The sequence below is a fragment of the Centruroides sculpturatus genome, unplaced genomic scaffold (assembly GCF_000671375.1).
Source record: "Centruroides sculpturatus isolate CEXI.00-Female unplaced genomic scaffold, Cexi_2.0 scaffold69, whole genome shotgun sequence".
NCBI classification, from domain to species: Eukaryota; Metazoa; Arthropoda; class Arachnida; order Scorpiones; family Buthidae; genus Centruroides; species Centruroides sculpturatus.
Genome location: NW_019384304.1, coordinates 13,340 through 36,057, shown reverse-complemented (window position 1 = coordinate 36,057; position 22,718 = coordinate 13,340). Strand labels below are relative to the sequence as shown.

At 28.1% G+C, this 22,718-nt stretch overlaps 1 protein-coding gene across 2 annotated transcripts; it reads right to left on the bottom strand.

The window, feature by feature from the left end:
* Positions 1-1,859: 1,859 nt before the first annotated feature.
* LOC111618224 (zinc finger protein 280C-like) lies at positions 1,860-21,786 on the bottom strand. 2 transcript variants are annotated; one of them, XM_023359709.1, is made up of 11 exons: positions 21,248-21,786; positions 18,850-19,557; positions 17,492-17,648; positions 17,235-17,369; positions 16,545-16,642; positions 15,325-15,495; positions 12,833-13,009; positions 10,927-11,155; positions 7,522-7,675; positions 5,944-6,125; positions 1,860-2,245 (listed from the first exon to the last, which is right to left on the bottom strand). In XM_023359709.1, exons 1-11 carry the CDS (start codon positions 21,563-21,565, stop codon positions 1,956-1,958), a joined length of 2,619 nt encoding a protein of 872 aa, XP_023215477.1. In that variant the 5' UTR covers positions 21,566-21,786; the 3' UTR covers positions 1,860-1,955. The 2 variants fall into 2 exon arrangements, with proteins under 2 accessions (XP_023215477.1, XP_023215486.1); XM_023359718.1 differs by lacking the exon at positions 1,860-2,245 and adding an exon at positions 7,327-7,367 and having other exon boundaries at positions 6,042-6,125.
* Positions 21,787-22,718: the final 932 nt, after the last annotated feature.

Below are 22,718 nucleotides of genomic sequence, written 5' to 3'. Positions count from 1 at the left end.
CCATTGGTCTAAACCGTTTGTCAGAGTTCACTGACCCGTTTTCCTTTGGTCAAAACAGATGAAATAGCTTCAGTACACAACTATGACGTCTTCTTATAAAGGAGGGGGCGAGAAGGGATAGACTATTGTTTGAAATATATCAGCTGATTGCTGACGCCAATCATTTCCTGTTGTGATGGATGGTGGCCAGAGTCCAGTTTTGAGCCTAAGTAATAACAAAAGGGACAAAGGAAAATGATGGAGATTTGTTGTGTTGTTGTTGTTTTGTTGTAATCATTTATTGGGATATTAAAATTAAATTGGCTGAGTTAAAGATAACGATAATAAAAGGGGGTGGGTTGTATTAAGATTTTCTTTGTTATTTCCTGTTTAATAAAAGTGGAGGATTTAGTTGAACCTGTTTACTATTTTGTCTTAAGTAAAATAATTGAATTCTCAAATTTTTATCATTTATCAGAATTAGTGTAGGGTGGAGTTAGCTTTGCATAAAGGAAATGAACCTGTTTATTCACAGAAAAAATATATATTATATACGAGAATGCAATCCTGCAGATAAAATTAAATAAATTTAGAAAAATATTATATAAATTTTAACATTTTGAAGCACTGGGACTTATAAAAGTTTACAAAACTCTACATGGTGCTAATAAATAAATAAAACAAACTATATTTTAGATTTTTGATCAAATAATTGACCATCCTCTGCTTCCAACAACTCATTTAATTAACTTCTAAAGATAGGTCCAAGTGCTTTAAATATTTAATTTTTAGTTCAAAACTCCATTAAAACGGTTGAAATCTTGGAATTATGATGCTAGTTCTTAAATATATAAAGTATATTCATGTATAAAATCAACTGTACAGCAATATCTTATAACTTTAAACATTGCAGCTATACCATAGTGTGAGATTATTTATGGGCTATTTCAAGGTTAAAATTTACTTAATGTTTTTAATACTGTATTTTGTAAGATTTATTCTTGAAATATTCATAAATAATTCAGATACTTAATTTAATATATTATACCAATTAAAATAATTATTGAAAATGTACGTAATGCAATATATGTTGTTTATTAGCGAGCAAAATTAGATGTTTTCAGTTTTAAATTTGAATTTATCCAAGTTTGAACTCTTAGATTGTTAAGTCTTCATTAGTACAGGGCTCACCAGTGGCTGAGTGAACACTAGTATGTGGTCATGGGTTTACATCTAACCAACGGGCTGATCGTGTGGAGTTTTCTAGGTTTTTTTCTTATATCTAATACCTAAACAGGGGCCAATTCACCGTAGAAAGTCTTCTTGGAAGGAAATTACCCATGTGTTGTGTGGCAGTATACCATCAAACTCTTCAATTAGTATGCATTTGATGCTCTTAGTTAATAAAATATATAAAAAAAATTAATGAATTACATACAAATATGTGATATAAATTTAACTGTAAACATTGTTCATGAGTTCAACATTTTAAATTTATTGAACTTTGTGAATTCTTAATCATGATTAACATCAAAATAAAAAAAAATTACACAAATTGAGACGTAAACTTTACAATAATATAAATTAAAAATAATATCCATAGACATTATTTTTTCAGTTTCGCATAAGACATTGATACAATGCCCATAAAGCATTTACATATATATTACATACAATTTTATCATAAAAATAATACATTTTTAAAGAAAAATTGTTTAGAAATTTTAATATAATTTTTATATCATCATCTTCATGATAATAATACTTTATATTAGAATATAATCTAGGATTTTATTCAGTCACGCAATAAAAAAATATATATATCATACTTTTATATTTTTTGTATATGAATAATATATGCATTAAACAATATAATTTTCTATTTTTCTTTTCAATTTTTCTCCAATTTGTTAATTATTTTTAAGTTAAAAATACTATAATAAACAAACTATAATCTAAAATCATTTATTTTAATATTAAATTTTACCTAAAATGTTATCATCCTTCTGAGAATTTGTTTCTATTTTACTAGAATCTGGAACGTGCCTTAAAATTATAATGTTGTAGGGTTTTCTATTTAGTTTATCATCATCATTGTTATTTACAGATTCGCTGGTTTCTTCCAGAATTTTATATTCTGCGGATGATTGGGAGAACGTCCTCTCTTGTACAGGCTTGTCTATTATTTCTTTCCTAATCGATATATTGTTTTTAGAGGAAGGAATAACTCGGCAAGTTGTCTTATTGCATTCTACTAAATGTTTTGCTAAAAGTTAAGATAGAAAGAAAAATTAAACTCATTTTCTGTCAGTGTTTTCTAGAGTAAGATTTTGTCATAAATTAAATAAATAAAATCAACTCTAGTGCATATTGCAAGTAGTTTAAATATAATCTAAACAGAATAAATCTGGTGTAAGGTTACTTTTTATGCACGGCTGAACTGTTCGAACATAAAAAAAATAATGTAAATGTTATCAACCTCTGTTATGTAAACCTCAATTTATGTAATGTTTCCATTAGTTTCATCATTTGAATAATGTAACACAGTAAAAATATGTACAGTACATATATTTTTAAACTCTTTCTGCTCTGCAACACTGAGAGGATCCATTTTTCTGCATGTTCACCATGATATTTGCCAGGCTCACAATGATTAGATGGTGATGGCTAGGATTTTAAGTACAGGAATCAAACACAAAAATTTCCGAGGATCCAATTCAATTGTAAAATTGAATCCTCCAGAGTGGAAGATCATTTTGGCTACTGTTCACAATGCAAAAATATTAATTTTCATATTTTACAGATGAGTTTATTCAAACTAATCAATAATGTTATATAATTAGGTTGGTATGTGTCGTGTATAATTAAAGATAAATTAAGAACTCTTCATCTATGTTAGTTATGCTTTATTATGTGTTACATAGATATAACTTAAGCATAAGGAGACAGAAGAAAAGATTGGCACTAAATTAAGGAATGCTCAAAAAGATTAAATTTTTTGATTAATTGATTTAAAGACTTAACTTTGAATATATTTTAATAATTTTAATTTTGAATCAATACTACTATTGAAAATTTAAGAAAAATTAAAACAGAAATGATATAAATAATAACCGTTATTTATATCATTTCTGTTTTAATTTTTAAAGCATATTATAATCAATCCAAGCTTTGAAATATATATAATGCAGCACTCAATTATATTCTGGGTGTAAATTATATTTTCATTTTTGCTTAATTTAAATGTTAGCATTATTGACAAATTTTTATCATTTATCACATCTTTCTAAGACTTTAAATAAAAGGTGATCAAAAATTAATAAAACAGTGGCATAGAGACTGTCCATTAATTAAGAATGCAATTTCTGAGTAACTTTTTGATTCCCCCTCTTGCTTTTAACGAATTAAAAAAGTGAAGAATTATTTATTTCTTAATTAAGACAATTAATTTTTGTGTATGATATACTTTTGGCAAACTCTCTCCCCTTTAATTATATGTACAGTAATTCATAGACCCTCTGACATTGAAGAAATGGCTTAAAAAATTACTTCAAATATTTTCTAAAAGTTTATTCAAGTAAATAGTAAGTAGGCTTATAAGAACTAATTTGTATACCACTAATACTAGTATTAATAAAGAAGGTCCACATAAACAATGCCTTGATCCCTTCTACATCGCTTACAATGATATAGTTTTTGTGACCCTCTCCCATAAACTGTACACATAATTAATGGAAGGACTCAAAGAAATAAGTTCTTTAACCTTATAACAATCAAATATTCTAGAGCAAGGATGTCCAACCTTTTTGTTTCTCTGGGCCACATTGGATGATGTCATGGAATTTTGGGCCACAAGTATATTATATATACTTGTGACCCAATCCTTAAATATACAAGTATATTTAAGGATTAACATGTCTAGATTATAGTGCGCACCGAAATTTTGGCAAAATGCTGAATAATGTAAATTTTTGTAGGACATCATGGAGAATTTCATAATTCGGACTGTCAATTTCCAAGCAGAATTGGAAAAAATACATTTGATGGTTTAGTAATCACGAGAGAGAATATTAATAAGTATTAAATCTTTATCATGAAAAAGGATATTTTAAAAAATTATTTCTACAGACACTCTCAATTTTTACTTAGAGATAAATTCATTTATTATAATAGAGACAAACAAAAATTTATTTGAAAAACACAAATATTTGTTTTATTTGGGACTCTAATTAATAAAAAAAATGACAAAACACCATTTTAAAGTGCATTTTTATTCGACTAATATATTTATAAATAATATGTAGCCCAAAAAGTAGCCAATGCGCCAAATGATATTTTTTACGCCAAACTTAAAAAAAGAGTAGCCAACTTTGGCACAAAGTAGCCAAATCACGCAACGCTGGAAGAAATACTAAATAAAGCTGGAGTTGGGACTGAAAAGGATTATAGACCCAAATGCAGAGGAAGGAGAGAAAGGACAAAAGATAAAGAAGTGAGGAAGACTGGAAAATTAAGGGTCCATATTTGCTTAACAATGTCTATTTAACTTTTCTCACTACTTTTTATCTTTTGGTCTTTCTCTCTTTTCCCTGAATTTGGATCTATAATTCTGTGAGTCACAACTCCAGCTTTATTTAGTATTTCTTTCTCATTCACACTTGTCAAGTATTTGAAAATATTTCCTTTCCACTCAAAATAAAATATGTATACAGGTTTACGGCTTTGTGAAACTTCTTTTTTCAGTTTATGCTGTTGAAATAAATAAATAAAACACAATAAAAAAATTTGTCGGTTTTGTTTACACGTTTATTGGGCTGCATTTGAACTTGCCTTAAGCCACATGTGACCTGCAGGCTGGACACTTGTTCTAGAGCTAAGATTTTAAATGCCTAATGATTGACTAATTCACTAAATTTTAGTTTTTTTTCATTACTAAATAGAAAAAGGCATTTTAAAGTTTATTAAAAGACAATTTTTATTGTCTAACCAATAACTTTGGCTGTCTTTTAATCTTCTCTCTTTGTATAATCATATCTTTGTGAACAAAAAATGATTCTGGGGAATCAAATTATATAAGAAATATTTATTAGCTTTAGACAAAAGAGAAATGTACAGTCAAGAAGAAGACATTACACAATCTGTATGTTTATGTAACATCTTATCAACTTTATCTAAAAATTTATTATTATATTTGTTGCATTTTATATTTAAATTGTTTAATAATGCATGTGTTGTGAACTCAAGCTTCTTTTATCAAATGATGTTTAAAGATGAACTGTTTTAACTTCAGAATTTGTAATCTGATGATCAAAAACATTTATCACTATATTAAAAACAATAGCCATAATCCACTAAGCTGACAATAGCATTGAAAGTAATTTGTTTTCGTGAATTTAATTAAATTGAAACTCAAAAATTATTATAAATTTAATGGATAATCACTTAACTGTTAAATATTAATGAATTTGTTCTAAATTTGAATGCAGTTGCCATAGAAATGAACACTGCATTGGTAGAAAGCAGTGTGTGCAGATATATGAAAATACAGACACACGATATAGTATTAGATGTGTATATACATAACATAATGATTCTAATGCAAAAGTACAAATTTATCTCTAAATTTTTTCTTAAAAATATAGCTGATAAATTTTCTTTGTCTGTCACAACGTCAGTAAATTACAACAAAAACTCATACAAAATTATAAAATAATCTCTGCATAGAATTATCACACTTTAATTTTACAGCTCTAAATTGCAGAATTAATGATATTTCTATGCTGAGTTTATTAATTTAGTTTATAAGTTTTTGGTAACTCAGTTAATTATTAATATTCAATATTTATATAAACTTTTTAAACAGAATAGCAAAATAATCAGACAAATAAAAGAAGTGTTTTCATCAGATCGTATTACTCTATTAATAAATTATTTTATTCATTTAAAAATAATTGAAGTACGTACCTGTTAAATTTCCATTATATGATGAATATCCACATTTACATAACATAAGAAATTCTGATCTGACAGATTTAAATTTCCTTGCTGTAACTTTTTTTGCATTCGAATGTTGATTTACCATGTGATGAACTATAGCTTTACGACAACAAGTCGAATAGTGACAAGATCCACACGTTACACAATTTCTACAATATATAAATTAATTGTTATTGTAAAGTTTGAAAATAAAATCTAAATTTTTACAAATTCTATTTGAGAATTATCTTTAATCATTTTAAGAAACTTCAAAAAACTTTATGTCAATTCTTTGAGCAAATTATTACAGTTAAATTAACTCAAATTTTTTACAGAACAATTTAAAACATTCAAATTAAATTAACAAAAGATAAATATAATTAATTTATTATTTTAAACTGTAAATTTTAATCAACATTTCCATACAGTTAACCACAGAAAATCATACTCTATAAATTGTGTTCACATAAAGAAAGAAATCAAAATCTAGTCAAAATATGGGATCTTGTTTCATCTAAAAATTCAAAAAAATTAATTGTTCCTAAGGAAAAGCTAATAAATATATTAGAAGACAAGAAAAAAAATGCAAAAATATGTATAAAATTTTAATTTTAATTGTTTCCTAATTAAAAACCAAACTATGGATGAATCTGCAGCATTGTTCCCTTAATAAAGACTTTTTATTTTAGGATTTTTATAAAAATTAAACAAATTATAATATAATTTAAAGTATTTGTGTATTTAAAAATGTATTTAAAATATTATTATTTTGTTTTTAATTATAAGCTTCTTGCTTCCAATGAATTACTTAATTATCTCAAACTGTATTGGAGTGACAAAATAATTAAGATCACATCATTAAAAGACATTTTATTTGTGGAATGCACTTTGATCATGCATTGGATGTTAAATATAGATTTGTAATATTGTAGATATGAATATGAAACTAGCTGAAGAGGTTCTGTGTATGACTGAAATGCATTCCTCGAATAAAATTAATCTTTTAATGATGTGATCTCAATTATTTTATTGCTTCAATACAGTTTGATAAGTCTCCTGTATAGGAGGAATATTGTTTGAGATAATTAAGTAATTATTTCTTTGATTTTTTTATACTGATAATTTAATTTGTATGACTAAAAATATTAAACTTCAAAAATTTAAATTATCTCAAAACAAATTTCCAGTTTCTAAAATTCAATCACCACAATTTGTTGAAGAACTTGATATTACTAAAAATGTCATAAACACTTTGTTTTATATGTCTTAGTAATATTAAGTTTGTCAATACAGCAGGATGTAATTTTAGTTTGATTCAATATATTCAGCCATTATTATCTTAATGAATTCAAATAATAATTTTGTACATACTTAATCAACAAACTTCAGATGAGACTGGGTTTTGAAAGTAACTTCAAAGAAAAAATGCATAATTTATATATGTATAAATACATTTTCATTAATAAATTGAAATATGTATTGTAGTTAAGTGTGCTTAATCAAAGAAATTTATCTTTTTTGCAATAAAATTACTACAATAACAATTTCTATTATACCATAACTTACCCAAAATGATTAGGCATTATGGAGTAACCACATTCACAGCAATCAAAAAGTGCAATATGCGATGTATCTACTGTATCAATTAATTCATTGTTTAGTTTTTCAACAATATTTTCACCTTGATTTTTGTTGGAAATGCATTCGAACGGATGAACTCCTAAATAATTGCAAAAAATGTTAATAAAATAAAGAACTATTTGAAACATTTAAATCAACAACAAAAATAACATAAAATAGAATAAATCAAAAATATTTTAAATCTAATTCTAATTAATATATTAAAACAAACAATTACGTTAATTTGTAATACAGTAGACCCCCAATATAATGTGCATGTCGAGTGGGAAACAACACCTGCGTTATAAGGTGAATCGTGTTATACAGCGCGATGGCAACACAATAAATTTACTCAGAACAATTTGAACTATATACTGAAACATCGCATTAACTACATACATATTATATATTTTAATAAAAAAAACAATTTATTTATTAAGTGTTTTATTAAAATTCACATAACATAGTTATAATCTTAATAAGTACTGTACATACTGTATATGTATTATTTTATTTACTTACATAAGGTACGCTTGAAAATACAGTACCGTATGTAAAAACAAACACTATATATAACTTGACTAAAATCTATGTATTCGACATCATTTCAATTACAAAACATCACTTAAAAAAGTGAGTAATTTTTGTTTGTTTGCTTTTTGATAACTTCTGTATCATTTCCCTTTTGAAAGATGCTAATTGCAACAATCTGACACTGTTAATATTTTCTTGTGATTCAGCCCATTTTACAACAGTTTCCATGGCTGTTATTACTTCTTTGGTTGTTGGCGGTATATCAGCTATCCCACTGACACTTTCATCATCATCTTCTGTTTCTTCTTGACAATCTTTGTCACTGCAAATGGATTCAATAATCATTTCATCAGTCATATTCTGACAAATATCTTCTCTAGTGTCCACATCTAACCAATCAGTCAAAGAATAATTAGTTACTTCTGGCTCATTCAATATTGCCCGGATATGAGAAATTTCAGCCTCAGTGACAACATTATCTGAAGCTGAATCTGAATGTGTTGTGGTTTGGTCGAGATCAACTTGATTATTAGATTCATTTAATTTTTCCAACAGTTTCTAATTGCCTCTGATGTGATTGCCTGCCAGGCAAGTCCAATACTGTAGGACATGTCTTTGAGATCCATTTTTTAAAAAATATGTTGATGTCAATGTCTGATGCTAATAATGACTTCATCATTTCTCTTTGGTAATTTGTTTTGAAAGCACTAATAATGCCTTGATCTAAGGGTTGTATAAGAGCAGTAGTATTTTTTGGAAAATACATTACTTTTATTTTACCATCGTCAGACACAAAGTTATCAGCCAATGGATGAGATGGGCAATTATATAAGAGAAGCAAAACTTTTGGATCTAGACTCAATCCTCTCAGAAATTTTAGCACAGAGGGAACAAAGGAATTGTAAAACCAGTCATGAATATGTTAGAAGTCATCCAAGTGTTTATGCTGTTTTTATAAACAACTGGCAGAGATGTTATATTGATTGACTTGAAACATCATGGGTTTTGACTTTTACCTATAATGAGTGGTGTCAACTTGTGATTACCAGCTTTATTTACACAAAATAAAGCTGTTATCCTTTCCTTGCTTAGTTTTAATCCTGCCTTTTGTGGATTACTTTTTAGATCTAAGGTTTTACTTGGCGACATTCTGTAATATAATGCAGTCTCATCACAGTTATAAACTTGTGCATCAGTATACCCTTCTTTTTTAATGGAAATTGTGAACTGTTTGGAAAATTCTGCAGCACCTTCAATATCACTAGACTTTGCTTCACCAGAAATAGAAATTTGGAAGATGCCATGTCGTTTTTGCCAACGCCACAACCAACCATCAGAAGCCTTAAAATCTCCTGCTTTTAAGCTTACATGGAATTTTTCAGCCTGCAACTTTAAAGCAGTTCCAGATAAGGGAATACCTTCACTTCTTTTTTGCACAAACAATGCATAGAGGTAATCATCAACATTTTGATTTTTTTCCAAGTCTTGTCTTTTTTTGAATAAGCATCTTGGTCAAGCTTATCAACAAATGATTTCAGTTTTGTCTCCTCTGCCATCCAACTCCTTACAGTTCCTTCAGGTATGCCGTATTCTCTTCTTATGTTTGCATTCAAAACTCCACTCTTTACTTTAGAATTATGTCAAGCTTTTCTTTTACTCATCATGCATACAATAATTAAATACTATTCAAAATACATGCAGGAACTCGATACATGTACAATTACTCAATACGCAGTAACAATAAAATGCACTACTCACTAATGCCGCACGAACCTGTATAAATGTGTTTGAGCTTATCACGTTGCAAAAATCGCCTGTGCTATAACTGAGTGCGAGGTATAGTGAGCAGCGCTATAATGAAGGTCCACTGTAATATAAAAAACTACGAGAGTTTAAGATCTATTAAATTTTAGACTTTTGTCAAGAATTTTTCTCTTTATATTTTGTATCACTGTTACTTCAGAATATTTAAGTACATTCGTAAATTGTTCAATATCTTTGATTTTTTTTCAGTTTATTATTTCTTTTATAAAGTATTTTAATGAATATTATAAGAATTGTTTAAGAATATACAGTAGAAAGTCAATTATCTAAATTTGATATGATTAGGTCTTTTGGATCATTAAAATTTCAGATAATCAGAAACTAATTTGTGTGTTTTGGGTACATCAAGCAATGTGCATTTAAAGTTTCATAAACTACAAATATTGCAATTCAATTACTATATTTGAAAGTAAATTAATTTATTCAAAATCTAACATAATATTACACATTAATATATGACCTAGTTTCATGACATCACAATTGAAATGACTTACTAAACTTCAGTTATGCAAAGAGTGTGGTTTCTGTAATATTTACTGTACAATGCTGTATATCCTTTTTTTTTTCTTTTTTAAAGTAATTTTAGATAATGAAGTTCTACAAGTTCTACTGTGTTTTAAATTTATTGAAATTTTAACTTGTTTTTAAAATATAGAAACAAAAAAAAATTTTGTTGGTGTATTCTCTACATGTAAAACTGTGTATTTATTCAAAAACTATATATAAAAGTTTTATGAAACATAAGTAAGAATTAAAATCCATGTTAATTTTTCTATGGTAGATCAATAAAAGAATTTATATAATATTATGACTGAAAACTATTTAATTATAAAGTGATTAATAAATAAAAATAAAATAATAAAAACATCTGATTGTAAATTAATCATTTTAAAAATTTAATCAATTTTATGTTCCGAAAGATATTAACAGTCCCCAAATAAGTAATAATGCATTACGAGTGTATATAATTATTATATAAATAAAAGTTCAAACCTTTCTCGTAAATCATTGGTATATGATCATTTAGTTGATGTTCTTTACGTTCTTGAATATTAAGAAAAATTAAACAACAATGAGAACATTTTCTCATTGCAGTTTTCAATTGATGCTTTTGCAGGTGATAGAAATAGTCTTTTGTGTAGCCAATTCCATTTTTGGACAATTTTATATGGAAAACTTTCAAACAATAGTAACATAACATCCATTCGGTTCTGTTATGAGTCTAAAAATATAAGAAATTATTATTAAATGTAGCTTTAATACAATAACAATTGTAATTTAAAATAATTTTTCATTAAATTTATTTACATAATTTGGATTAGAAGTAAATCTCATAAATATCTGAATTAGAATTAGATTTAAATACTAATTTAGAAATGCTATTCCAAATAATTTCTTACCCTACATAATTAAAACAAACTGTTTAGTTAGTAATTGGAAGAGATTCCTATCAGCAAGTATTAAAGGACTTACAATTATAGGCTGAAATTTAACTATTATGCCACCCATTCTTACAAATATATTTGTACTAGAACATATAAATCTAACAGCTTAAAATTGGTTCCTATTTTTCTTGAAAATGCTGGAATTGAGGATTTTTCACTATTATATACAACTTTAAATTCACATACTTTTATTTTAAACAACATTTAAGAGCCAGAGCAGTCTTTCCTTGTAAATTTTTCTCAGCAAAATGTTATGAGTCTGTTCACTTTTTGTTTCATGTGTGAGAAGTAGAATGAAATTAAATTTAAGAAAAATCTTGTCCATGGTTAATTCTATCTTACAAATGGGAAGAGTTTTCTGTATGCATGCAAGGCCACTGCTCTATAGTGTTGTCTGTTCAATGGTTATATAAAAACTATGGTTGAAAAGGTCAATAGTGATTTTTTTTTTGTACTATAGAGCATTAATTAGTTAATCATTAAAACAGACAGAAAACGAGATATGAAGACAAATTTAGTTTCTTCAATGTATTTTTTATGGTTAGAAAAAAAAGACACAACACAGAAAGACTTTACAAAAATAAATTTCTTGGTAGACTATACATACTGGATGAGTCTATTTCATTTGGTCCTTTCACACGCTGTTGAGATAATAATGATTCTACAGTGAAGTCGACCTTTTACTGTAGGATACTGGTCCGCCATCCAATGCAAAAAGGTTAAAATAGAGTGTGAAAGGACCAAATGAAATAGACTCATCCAGTATGTATAGTCTATCAAGGAATATATTTTTTGTAAATCTAAATTCGTTCTGGCAATTTTTTTTAAACAGAAAAACTTTTTTTAGTTACCAATATTTAGCATACAATAATGACATGATGATTCAGTAGCTAGCTCAATATCTAATCTTGTTGAATCCCCTGCAAGTAAGGAAATTAGGCCACAAATACAGTCAAGAAACATTCTTATGTAAAATGCCCTGGGATATCTTGCATCCCAGAGTAAAAAATTTCAATGCTGCCTGTGCATCCTAATTCAAACTATCTATGATACACTATAAGGTTCCAGATCAGATTTAAATCTGTTTTCCTAATGGCAATAAGAGGATTTATTGCCATTAGGTAATTCAAAATGTATTTTTTATGGCTGATTAATGTGGAACATCAGCATATTAAAATTATCTTTCTAGTCATAATTTCATATTACAGTTGGACCTGATTTACAATAGAATCAATCGATACTGATAAGAAATGAAAAACAATGTCATCCATGTTGTCATTGATAAATTTTGGAACCAGATTTGAACTGAACTCCACAAAGCAATAGAGTGACAACTTAACATTTTTGTAAGACATAAAATAAAAAAAATGAAAGAAAAACTCATCAAATTATTAATTAATAATACAACTTACTAATTAGGAAATTAAAAACAATTTTTTTAAGTAATCGATTACCTCATAAAAATGTATTATGATGTCTTGATAAACAGAGGAACGATATTGACAGAGCTTACAACTATATGGCATTTCATATTGAATATGCAAAATTTTCATATGAGATAACAGATCTTCAAATTGATGGAAATTTATATTACATATTCGACAAAGTAATGTATCCTCATTCCAGTGAACCTACAAAATAAATAATAATTATTACTTTTATTCAAAATTACTTCTCCATTATGTTTTACTACATTATATAAACTTTAAACTTAATTTAGCATATATTAGTTTTTTATTAAATGTAAAAAATAAAAATGTAGTGCATCATAACCGAATTTTTAAAAACAATGAATTTAATATTAAATTTTAATTCATTCTATATGTATTAATAGATCTAAATGCTCAAAGCCTAATAAAGTTTTCAAATTAACCTAATTGCCTAATAAATATAAGCAATAAATAATGTGTATTGAATTGTATATAGGACTACATTTTTAATTTTGATAAAATATTTAATATCATATCAATTAATGCACAATGTAAATAACTGTATCCAGTTCTCCACTGATATAAGTTTTTTTTTTGAAAGATTACATGGTGTCAGGGCTGTGAGGTTCTCACGACAGCAGAATGTGGCCATCGCAGGTGCAGAATATGTCTAATCATGTGAATGAGATTTGAAAAGAATGCTTATATTAAAGCATTCTTTTAATCAGGGCTGTGGAGTCGGAGTCGGAGTCGTGGAGTTTTGGTGTTTTAGCCAGAGTCGGAGCCGGAGTTGGATGGTAAGGAAAAGTCGGAGTCGGTAGATTTTTACACGATTCCACAGCCCTGGCAGGATTGTGGAGTCGGAGTCGGATTGGTAAGGAAAAGTCGGAGTCGGAGTCAGTAGATTTTTACGCGACTCCACAGCCCTGATTGTAACACAAGAGACCAGGTAGCACATCATTATTGTTTTTGCAAATTTGTATAGCCTATATCTTTATTTTATATTTTTTGGGTCGCGAAAAAAATCACAATCATAAATGGGGTCGTGAATAAAAAAAGTTTAAGAAGCCCTGGCCTATTATATAAAAATTCAAAAATAGATTATTTTAAAGCTTTTTTTCATTCAGGTTAAAAGACTNAAGATGGAAAAAAGCCAAGTGTTCAATTAATAACACAATATTGTGTTCAACAACTAACTCCTGTGTTAATCATCTGACCCCGATTTAAAAACCACAGAAGACTCCACAGCCCTGGTTTTAACTTAGTAAATTCAAATGTAAATTCTAATTACAATTCGTATTCAAATTTAATAGGTTAAACTGGACGATGACAATTTAAGATGGTTGAAAGCTTCTTTTTTTCTAGTGAAGTCTTTTTACTGGTATTAGTGAGATTATTTGAGCTTTGTCCAGTTGTATTACCTGTTTATTTGAATTTATACTCTCTTACTTATATATTATATTTGTATTAATTTAGTTCTGAATCATTTCATGTTACTTTACTTAATATATAGACAACACCTGAAAGAATAATTATAATTTTATTGCAAAAAATAACGGTAGAATAAACGAATTGTAAGAAAAGTACTTCTGTAACATTATTTTTACACTTCAAAATTGTTTTCAGGGAGTATCGGTATACATATATTGTGCATTTTCTATTTACCGACATCACAAACACAATTCCACGAACAAGTAAAGAAAAACATTGAAAATTGAAAGCAAAACTTTACAAATGTCTTATTTACACAAATAGGAAGTCCGATTTTTATAAAGTATCACAAGTTATATATGTCTAAAATTGTGAAAATTATCACGTTTTCTCCATTCTAATGCAATTTTTGATCCCAAAAATTGGGTTGCACATTAGGATCAAGAACAAAGTTAACTTAATACAGCCTTGTTCATATCATTTGATCTTTACTCTGCTCAGAAATTCACATATATTATAATGTTGGTATAGACATAGTACATCACCTTTCACTAGTTCAGTTTTAATTTTGGTTTTGAAACAATTAGGGGGTATTTTGGACTACATCAAGCTGAGTAAATGATATCCAGCAGGCAAATCTATAAAGCTGTGTTTACACAGAGAGTTATCCATTATGCTGAAGAATACGTATATAGATATTCTAGTATAATAATATGTAAATTTAATGTTTTTTCATATGGACATGAAATCTTGTTAAGATATTGATTGTATGGTAATTTTTTGTGATTTTGTATTGGTCTGCAGATTATCTGCACCTGATAACAGAGTCATAAATGAATACATTTGAAAATATGGACATCATAAAGCACTGTAAACATTAAATAAAATAGTTTTCAAAAAAATGTGTCTATTACTGTTTATATATGTTAATATTTTTCAGCTGCATTTTTAAAACAGGCCACACATACATTTACAATTTAACTTTCTTCTTTTGGGTTTTGATGTCTCGAAAATTGAGTGAGCATTAGATTTCATAATGCATTAGAATTGAGAAAACATGGTATATATTAAAAATTAATACTTACAGACTGTAAATGGCAATGCAAATCAAAAGGAGTGTTAAATTTACTAAGGCAATAATTGCATTCAACTGGATTATCTAAAGGCAGATCACATAGACTTTGGTCATTAATATGGGTGTTAATGTGATTCATCACTTTGATATTATTCAGTAGAACAATCTTGCATATGTAACACTAAAAAAATATAATTTAAATAAATTAAAAATGCTTATTTTAATTTGTTAATAAAATTTCATATCCAAGTAAAACTATTTAAATTTATAATTAAAAATTTATTAAACTTACTTATATATTTACTTATAATAGATTTAAAATAAGTAATTATCATTTTATGTAAATAACTGTTACAAAATGGACATGTGAAGTTGAAATTGTAATAATGATTCAATACTTAAATCATAAAAATGTATTAACCAGCTGCTATTAAAACAGATTTTAGATATTATTAACAAAATTTTTATTTTGACAGTGTGTTTTTAAATATAGGATAAATAATAAAGTCTTCAAAATGATACTGATTAGAAAAACTATATAAACACAGTAAGAAAAGACAGTTGAAAATACATGAAAGAAAACATATTATTAATCAATATAGAAGAGTATTCTATATTGATCAATAATATGTTTTCTTATTATACATAAAATTATATCTTTTGTAAAACTTTATAAGAAGAAAGAGGTTACAACAGTGATTAACTGTGCTTTTTAAATATGAGATTTGATCAAAAAATATCCAGATTATGTCTGTAGTTTTATATTTAATAAGTATAAGAAGAAACTAGCAATAATATATGATGTGATCATCAGTTGTGAGTTGACTGTCATTGAGTTTGTATTGAAAGTTTTTCCTTTCAAGATTTATAGTGGTTTTCTGTAATTCAGTTTTCTTTGTACTGGGTAATTTTTAAGATGGAACTAATTGAAGAACACACTTGGGTAACGTTTTGTTTTAAACTTTGAAAGATGGTGATAAAAACTCCAATTTTTGAAAATAATCTTTAGAGATTCTTTCAGTTAAAGCATGTGTTTTGAATGATTTAGGCACTTTAAAGATGGCAGAATGTCAATGAAAGATGATTAAAGCAAGGTAGACTTTCAACTTCCAGAATTGGCAAGTTTTTTTTTATAATAATTGTATTTGTTGTGGGAATCAATAAATGTTATTACTATTATATAATAAATATTTTAAAATGTTTTGTGAATCATTTCATTACAAGTTTTACCTTTATTATAATATCTTCTTTCATGAAATTTTCCAATTCCTTCTCATTTGGATCTTTAAATGCATAATAATGCCTTTCTAGAGCAATAAGTTCTTTAGCTGTTAAAATAATATTCAATGCATTAAATGTATTTAAAAACAATTAAAAACCTGTAAAAATATCAAGTAATACAAACATAATTTAAAATTAATTTCATCTTTGTTTAAATACAGTAGAGCGTCGATTTTCCGAATCAATTGGGGACTGGGGTTGTTCGTATAACTGATATTTCAGATAACCGATTTCTGTACGAAAAGATAGTTTAACGTATTCGATGTTGAAATTTTTCTCCGTTGCGTGTCGCTTCGCATTGAATTTTCGTCGATGTTAAGCCTAACAAAGACTATTGTATCGTTAAAAATTATTTTTTTATTTTGTACAAACAAAATAAATATATTGAAAAATATAAAAACAATAAAAAATTATACTTCAGATGTTAATTTAGTATCAAAAACGTAAAATATTTGAGTAGCCCAAGACATAGACAAAGATTGAAGCGCCACAGCACTGGCGAAAATTTAAATTTGCCGACTGGAATTCTTTCGGATGATTGACTTTCGGAAAATCAACGCTCTACTGTATTACATTTAAACTTAAAATCAGAATTAAAATTATTACTCTAATAATTATTTTAAAATGATTTAATCTTACCATAAGTTTTTAAAATTTCTTTGTTTTGTGTTTTATATTCTGGTAAACAAGTTTTAATTTTCAACTGTTTTTCTTCATTCCTAACTGTTTTAGGGCTTGAAATGTCTTTGTTTTTTCTCTTCTGTAATATTTCTTCTAAAAGAAAATTTAATAAAGTTTCTCCCCTCAACATTAAATGAAAAACAAGTCACGAAAGAAATATATAATTAATTATTCTTAGAATATTTAAATAAACGCTCTTATAAATAAATAATTACGTTGAACTTCACATTCTGAGCTTTCCCTTTCAGAACTTTCCGAGCTATCCTTATCTGAACCTTCAATTAGCGTATCAACATTTCCATTTGTAACTGTCTTGAATGCTTCTGACTCCAACAATTTTTCAGGAATGAATAATTGCCTTTCAGTTTTTATCTGCAAATATGTATTATTTATAAGAATTATATTAAATAAAATATAATTTATCATTTATCATTTTTGATATATATAATTTTATACTGTCAATTATATGGCTTGATGTTTTAATACATAATTAATGATATTTTATGAACTTATTTTACAGTTTAACAGTATTTTATTATTCGGAGAATTGTAAATAATACAGCGCTTCCCAAAATAAATGCTACCATTTTAAATTACTGTAATTATCTGAAAAGTATTTGATGTATGACAAATAGTAGAGTAACTTTCATCTCCCATATGCATGTTTCATCTCCCATATGCATGCAAACATCTCGTCTACTATATCTAAGAAGTGTTGTAAACAAAAATGGTGACTCTGCAACAGAGAAGGCATTTGTGTTCTACAGTTCACTAAGTCAGAATCACTCATCATTGCACATGACTAATCAGCAGGAGCTGTACAATTGTGGCTACTGTGGGAGGAGTGACAAAAGATATGCTGTAGTGAGTGTAAGAAGAATTTGAATATCGGTTGAATATGTGCTATGCAACAAGAGGACAAGAGATGAATGCATTGAGAAACTATGATGGACAAACATGAAATTTGGACAGTTTTCTGATCTTTTAATGGACATTACAACATTGTCAGATAATAATTAACATAATTACAATCATTTAAAATAGTATCACTTTTCCTGGAAGACCCTGTATATAAACAATTTAATAATTAATAAAGTCTTTTTGTTTGATCGTTTTGTACACTGTGACGTGACATGTGGACAATCTGTTGAAGGGGGAATGCACCTGGAAGGACTTTCTAACCCTGAAACAGGCCCCTATTTATATGTTACAAATGTGAAGAAAACTCCAAGTGGCCAGCCCATTCATGAGATGTGAACCCACGACCAACTACAAAAATACAGTGGTTTTATCCACTCGACCACTGGTGGGCCAAGTCTTTTAGCCTTTCATCTAATAGTATAAATGAACTCTATTTCAATATAACTTCATTAAATTTTAAGAAATAAGAACAGTGCCAGTTTTGCCATTAAATATCACAAATAATTTTCTATAGGTGCTACAAAAACAAAGGCAAAGTTTGGTTTCATTAACAAGCAAAAAGAATAAATATATATTTAATAATTATAGTAAAGTAAAAAAAGTAATATAAATTTTAAATGAGATTAATTTAAATAAATTTAAAATAACTCACATCAGTATTGGATAATAATTTGGAAAGCTGCTCAGATGTTTGTACAAGTTGAAAAGACGCATTGGGATTATCAATGAGTACGCCTTCTGGAAGAAACATGACTGGTGGTTCCAGAGTACGGTCTGTCGATTTGAAAACCAAGCAAGAACTATTTTCATTAACTTGATTCCTTGTAGTATTTGCTGTATTGAGTAGTAAATTGTTATTAGGCAAGAATGTGGAAACTTGAGGAATATGACCTTCCTTTCCCTGAGATTTCTTTTCGAAAGACGATAATGAAGTAGGAACTAGAGATTGCGAAGAGTTAGATTTGCAATGTAAAACAGAATTAAATGTTTTTTTAGATTTTAAACAGTTATTTTCAATTGAACTATCAGACACATAACTATTAGGTATATAACCATTTTCTAATTCTAAATTCTCACAATTGTTATAAAGTTCTTGATCAATTTTCCAGAATGCTTTTTCTTGTATCTCTGATAATACATCCTCACTACATTCCATCATTAAATCAATATTATCTTCATGTTTATCACTAATTATAATTTCCTCATTTACATTATTGGAAAATATGTCAAAATTTATATTGTTCTCTATTTCCTTATAAGGGATAATAAGAGAATTAAGATAATTAGGTTCAACAATATTCGTACTACTCAAGTAGTGTTCATTCTTAGGCCTTTTCCTATGCTTCATTCTACAATTTCTCTGTAAACATACATAAACAGAAATGGATTAATTCATTTATTTATGATAAAAGCATAAATTTATAAGAATAATTTTAAAGAAATATAATAATTTATAGCAGCATGCCTTTTGTGCTAATGTTCTTTCTATTATTTAATAATAGTTCAAATAAGTATTTATCTTAACAATAAATCCTGTATAAAATAGTCAATAAAAATAAAAATTTAAATTCTTATTTCTAACCAGTTTCATGGCCTGTAACGAAGCATTTTTATGAATCACTACAAAAATATATTACGTAATCTAAAAAAAAAAGAATATATGTAAGAATACAATTTAAATATTAATTAATTATAGTCACGGGTGGCCGCAGAGGGAGTAAATGCACTTGTATTTCCCTGGCTCAAATAAAAAATTTCATAAATTATAATTGTAAACGTGATTGAGATATGTAATTTCACATCCTTGACAATGGGATGTTTTGTCTGTCTTTTTGTATTGATGAAATACTGCATTCTATAATCTACTTGTAATAAAACCAAAAAATAAAATTAAAATGTATTAATGTAATTATTTGCTTATAAACTTCTGTGGGTGCCCATGCTTATAGTGTATTGTAGTGTCACACACTACAATACACTATAAGCATGGGCACTATACACTATAAGCATGATTTACAAATGCATTTCATATACAGCATGATTTACAAATGCTTTAAATAAAGCTACGACAACCACCTTAATTTTTTCTATGGATTGCTCACTAAATGTTTTATGTCATCAAAGTGGACAATATAAAAAAGATTCTAAGTGATACATCTGAAAATTACTTATTCACATTTCTTTTACAAATGTAGAATTTACATAAAATTTAATGTTTTTTAGTATTTCGGCATTAAAACACCATCACGTGGCTCTTCACTACATATAGTTTATTCCATACTTACTTTAGATTAACTCGTTCATCTCTGATACAAGGCCATCAATAATTATACATTTTAAACAAACGCAGTGACAAATGTCATATTGAATAGAACAAAGAATCACTCAACTAATTTGACTAACATAATTACATTGCATGGAATCTGAACAAAAGGGAAACCTGCCTAAACAGAAAAAATTTCTTCGGAATGGAGAAATTTTCTGCGTTAAAAAGTACCCGTTCAAAATGGATACCTGCTGAATTGGAAAAAAATATTTGTTACCGGGTGATTCCAACTTAAACAGGTTTTTACCATAGTTATCAACACTTACTTTCAATGTCTTGCTGCCTGCATTAAAAAAAAAAAACTACAAAATACTTAAAATATGTTGAAAAATTGTTTTGAGAATCACATTTTAATTTTTGGATAAAATTACACTTAGGTAGCCCCTATGGTGTAAAGGTCAGTTTTTAACACGTGTTGTTCTACCATCTATTCTACACGCTTCGCACATAAACGCGTGCCTTGGTGCCTGCTATCACTTGCATCTCAACGCCCAAGCGGGACGAACTCCCACACACCTCCCTAAAACAATATAACATCAAGTACTCCAGAACAGTCAAGCAGGCTAGTCAAAGCCAGCATAGTCACATGGGCTAAATAATTAAACGCCACAGTCTTGAAAGTACTGCCGTTGGAGCTACCTAGATGCACTTCTAATTTTGTAAGGGCATGAAAATTACAGTTTAATACAATATTAAACCATGTAAGAGATTTATTGAAACTTACATAATGCGCAGTATACTGGTACCAGTCTTCCAATTTGGGAAAGATGGAAGGTACAGCGCCGGTCCTCAATTTTGGTATCCTTCTACGATACGATACCAGTTCGCCATTGACAAAGTAACTCTCTCTTCTGATAATATCACATTCAGCAAAATGTTTTATACAAACCATGGGATTTTTCAACCCAGAGAAATCAGTAGGAATTGCATCTAACCATTTTGTCCTATTTGGTTCCTTTCTTGGCAAAGTATAAACAGTAACATGCTGTTCTTCCTTTCTGTAATTAGATCTACACCCAATTATACTACATTTGGAAGGCATTTCCACTTGCAAACTAGTCTTAAGCTTAGGCCTTCTCAAATGGGTCAAACTACAGTTCTTAGATAGAAATTTGTATAAAAAAAATATAATTGCAGGATAATATTACGAAAACAGGCTTATTTTTTCTTGCCTGGTGCACTAAATTCCAAAGGAATAGTAATTGCACGAAAACAAACACGTGGCCTCACTGACAATAACAGTAGCCTGTCGATGACGTCAATAAGAAAGTCTTTGAGAAGATATTAACAGTGTTGCCAGCTCGCGTGTTAAAATGATATATTTCTTGAAAAAATTTCTGATGCACGCTTTATTTTACATTTAAATATTTATTATTATTTTCTTTCGCAAACGATATAATATCTTTTATTTCTCTAGTCAAATTTTGTTCTTAAACTAACTCTAAGGGTACGACTATGCAGAAGCGAATTTAATAGCGAGCGATATAGTTCTCGCAAAGGAAAACATGCATAAGCGAGAAGCGAGAAATCTCGCTGGCGTGAGCGAATTTCTGATTCTCGCACATATCTGACAGTGTTTGATATTTATCGCGTCTCGCCTCTTTTCTCTTTATCTTCTCGTCTACATAGTCGCACCTTTAAACATTAAAAATTTGAAGAGTGATGGGAGGTGATGTACGGTAGATTATTCGAATTGATTCATTTTGCAGATGATTCGGATAATCGAAAATTCGGATAAGTGGATTCACGTGTAAAAATGAAATTACAGGGTAACAGCATAGTATTGTACGCATACTGTATTTATTATTTATCAATGTGCGAGTAGCAACCTACTGATCGCTTGGATTTGTCACAGAAAATAGGGTCACTGATCAGTCCCTTCTCAGCAGTCGCGTGACGTCAGTGGGAGAGAGAGAGAAATAATGCAGTAAAACTCGGAGTTTTACTGCATTATTTCTCTCTCTCTCTCATTAACATAGTATAACGATATTTTTATTACTTATTATTAGATATACTGAATTTAACTGAAGATCTTGTTTCTAAAACAAGTCCAGTCCATGGACTTAAGTTGTATCTCTCAATAATCTACTCCTTGCAAAGTTTATTTTTTTCTATTTGCAGTCAACAGCGACTTATACAACACTAAGAACAACCTATAGCAAGTGCACAGCATAGAAAACGAATACTTTTCTTTA

What these genes read in the sequence shown, in the direction of transcription:
- LOC111618224 (XM_023359709.1), bottom strand. Translation starts at nt 21,565, where the DNA reads ATGCCTTCCAAATGTAGTATAATTGGGTGTAGATCTAATTACAGAAAG. An exon ending in ACCAGTATACTGCGCATTAT is followed by an intron (nt 19,558 to 21,247) that starts GTAAGTTTCAAT and finishes GTATGTTTACAG; the next exon opens with AGAAATTGTAGAATGAAGCA. An exon ending in TGCATTGCCATTTACAGTCT is followed by an intron (nt 13,010 to 15,324) that starts GTAAGTATTAAT and finishes TTTATTTTGTAG; the next exon opens with GTTCACTGGAATGAGGATAC.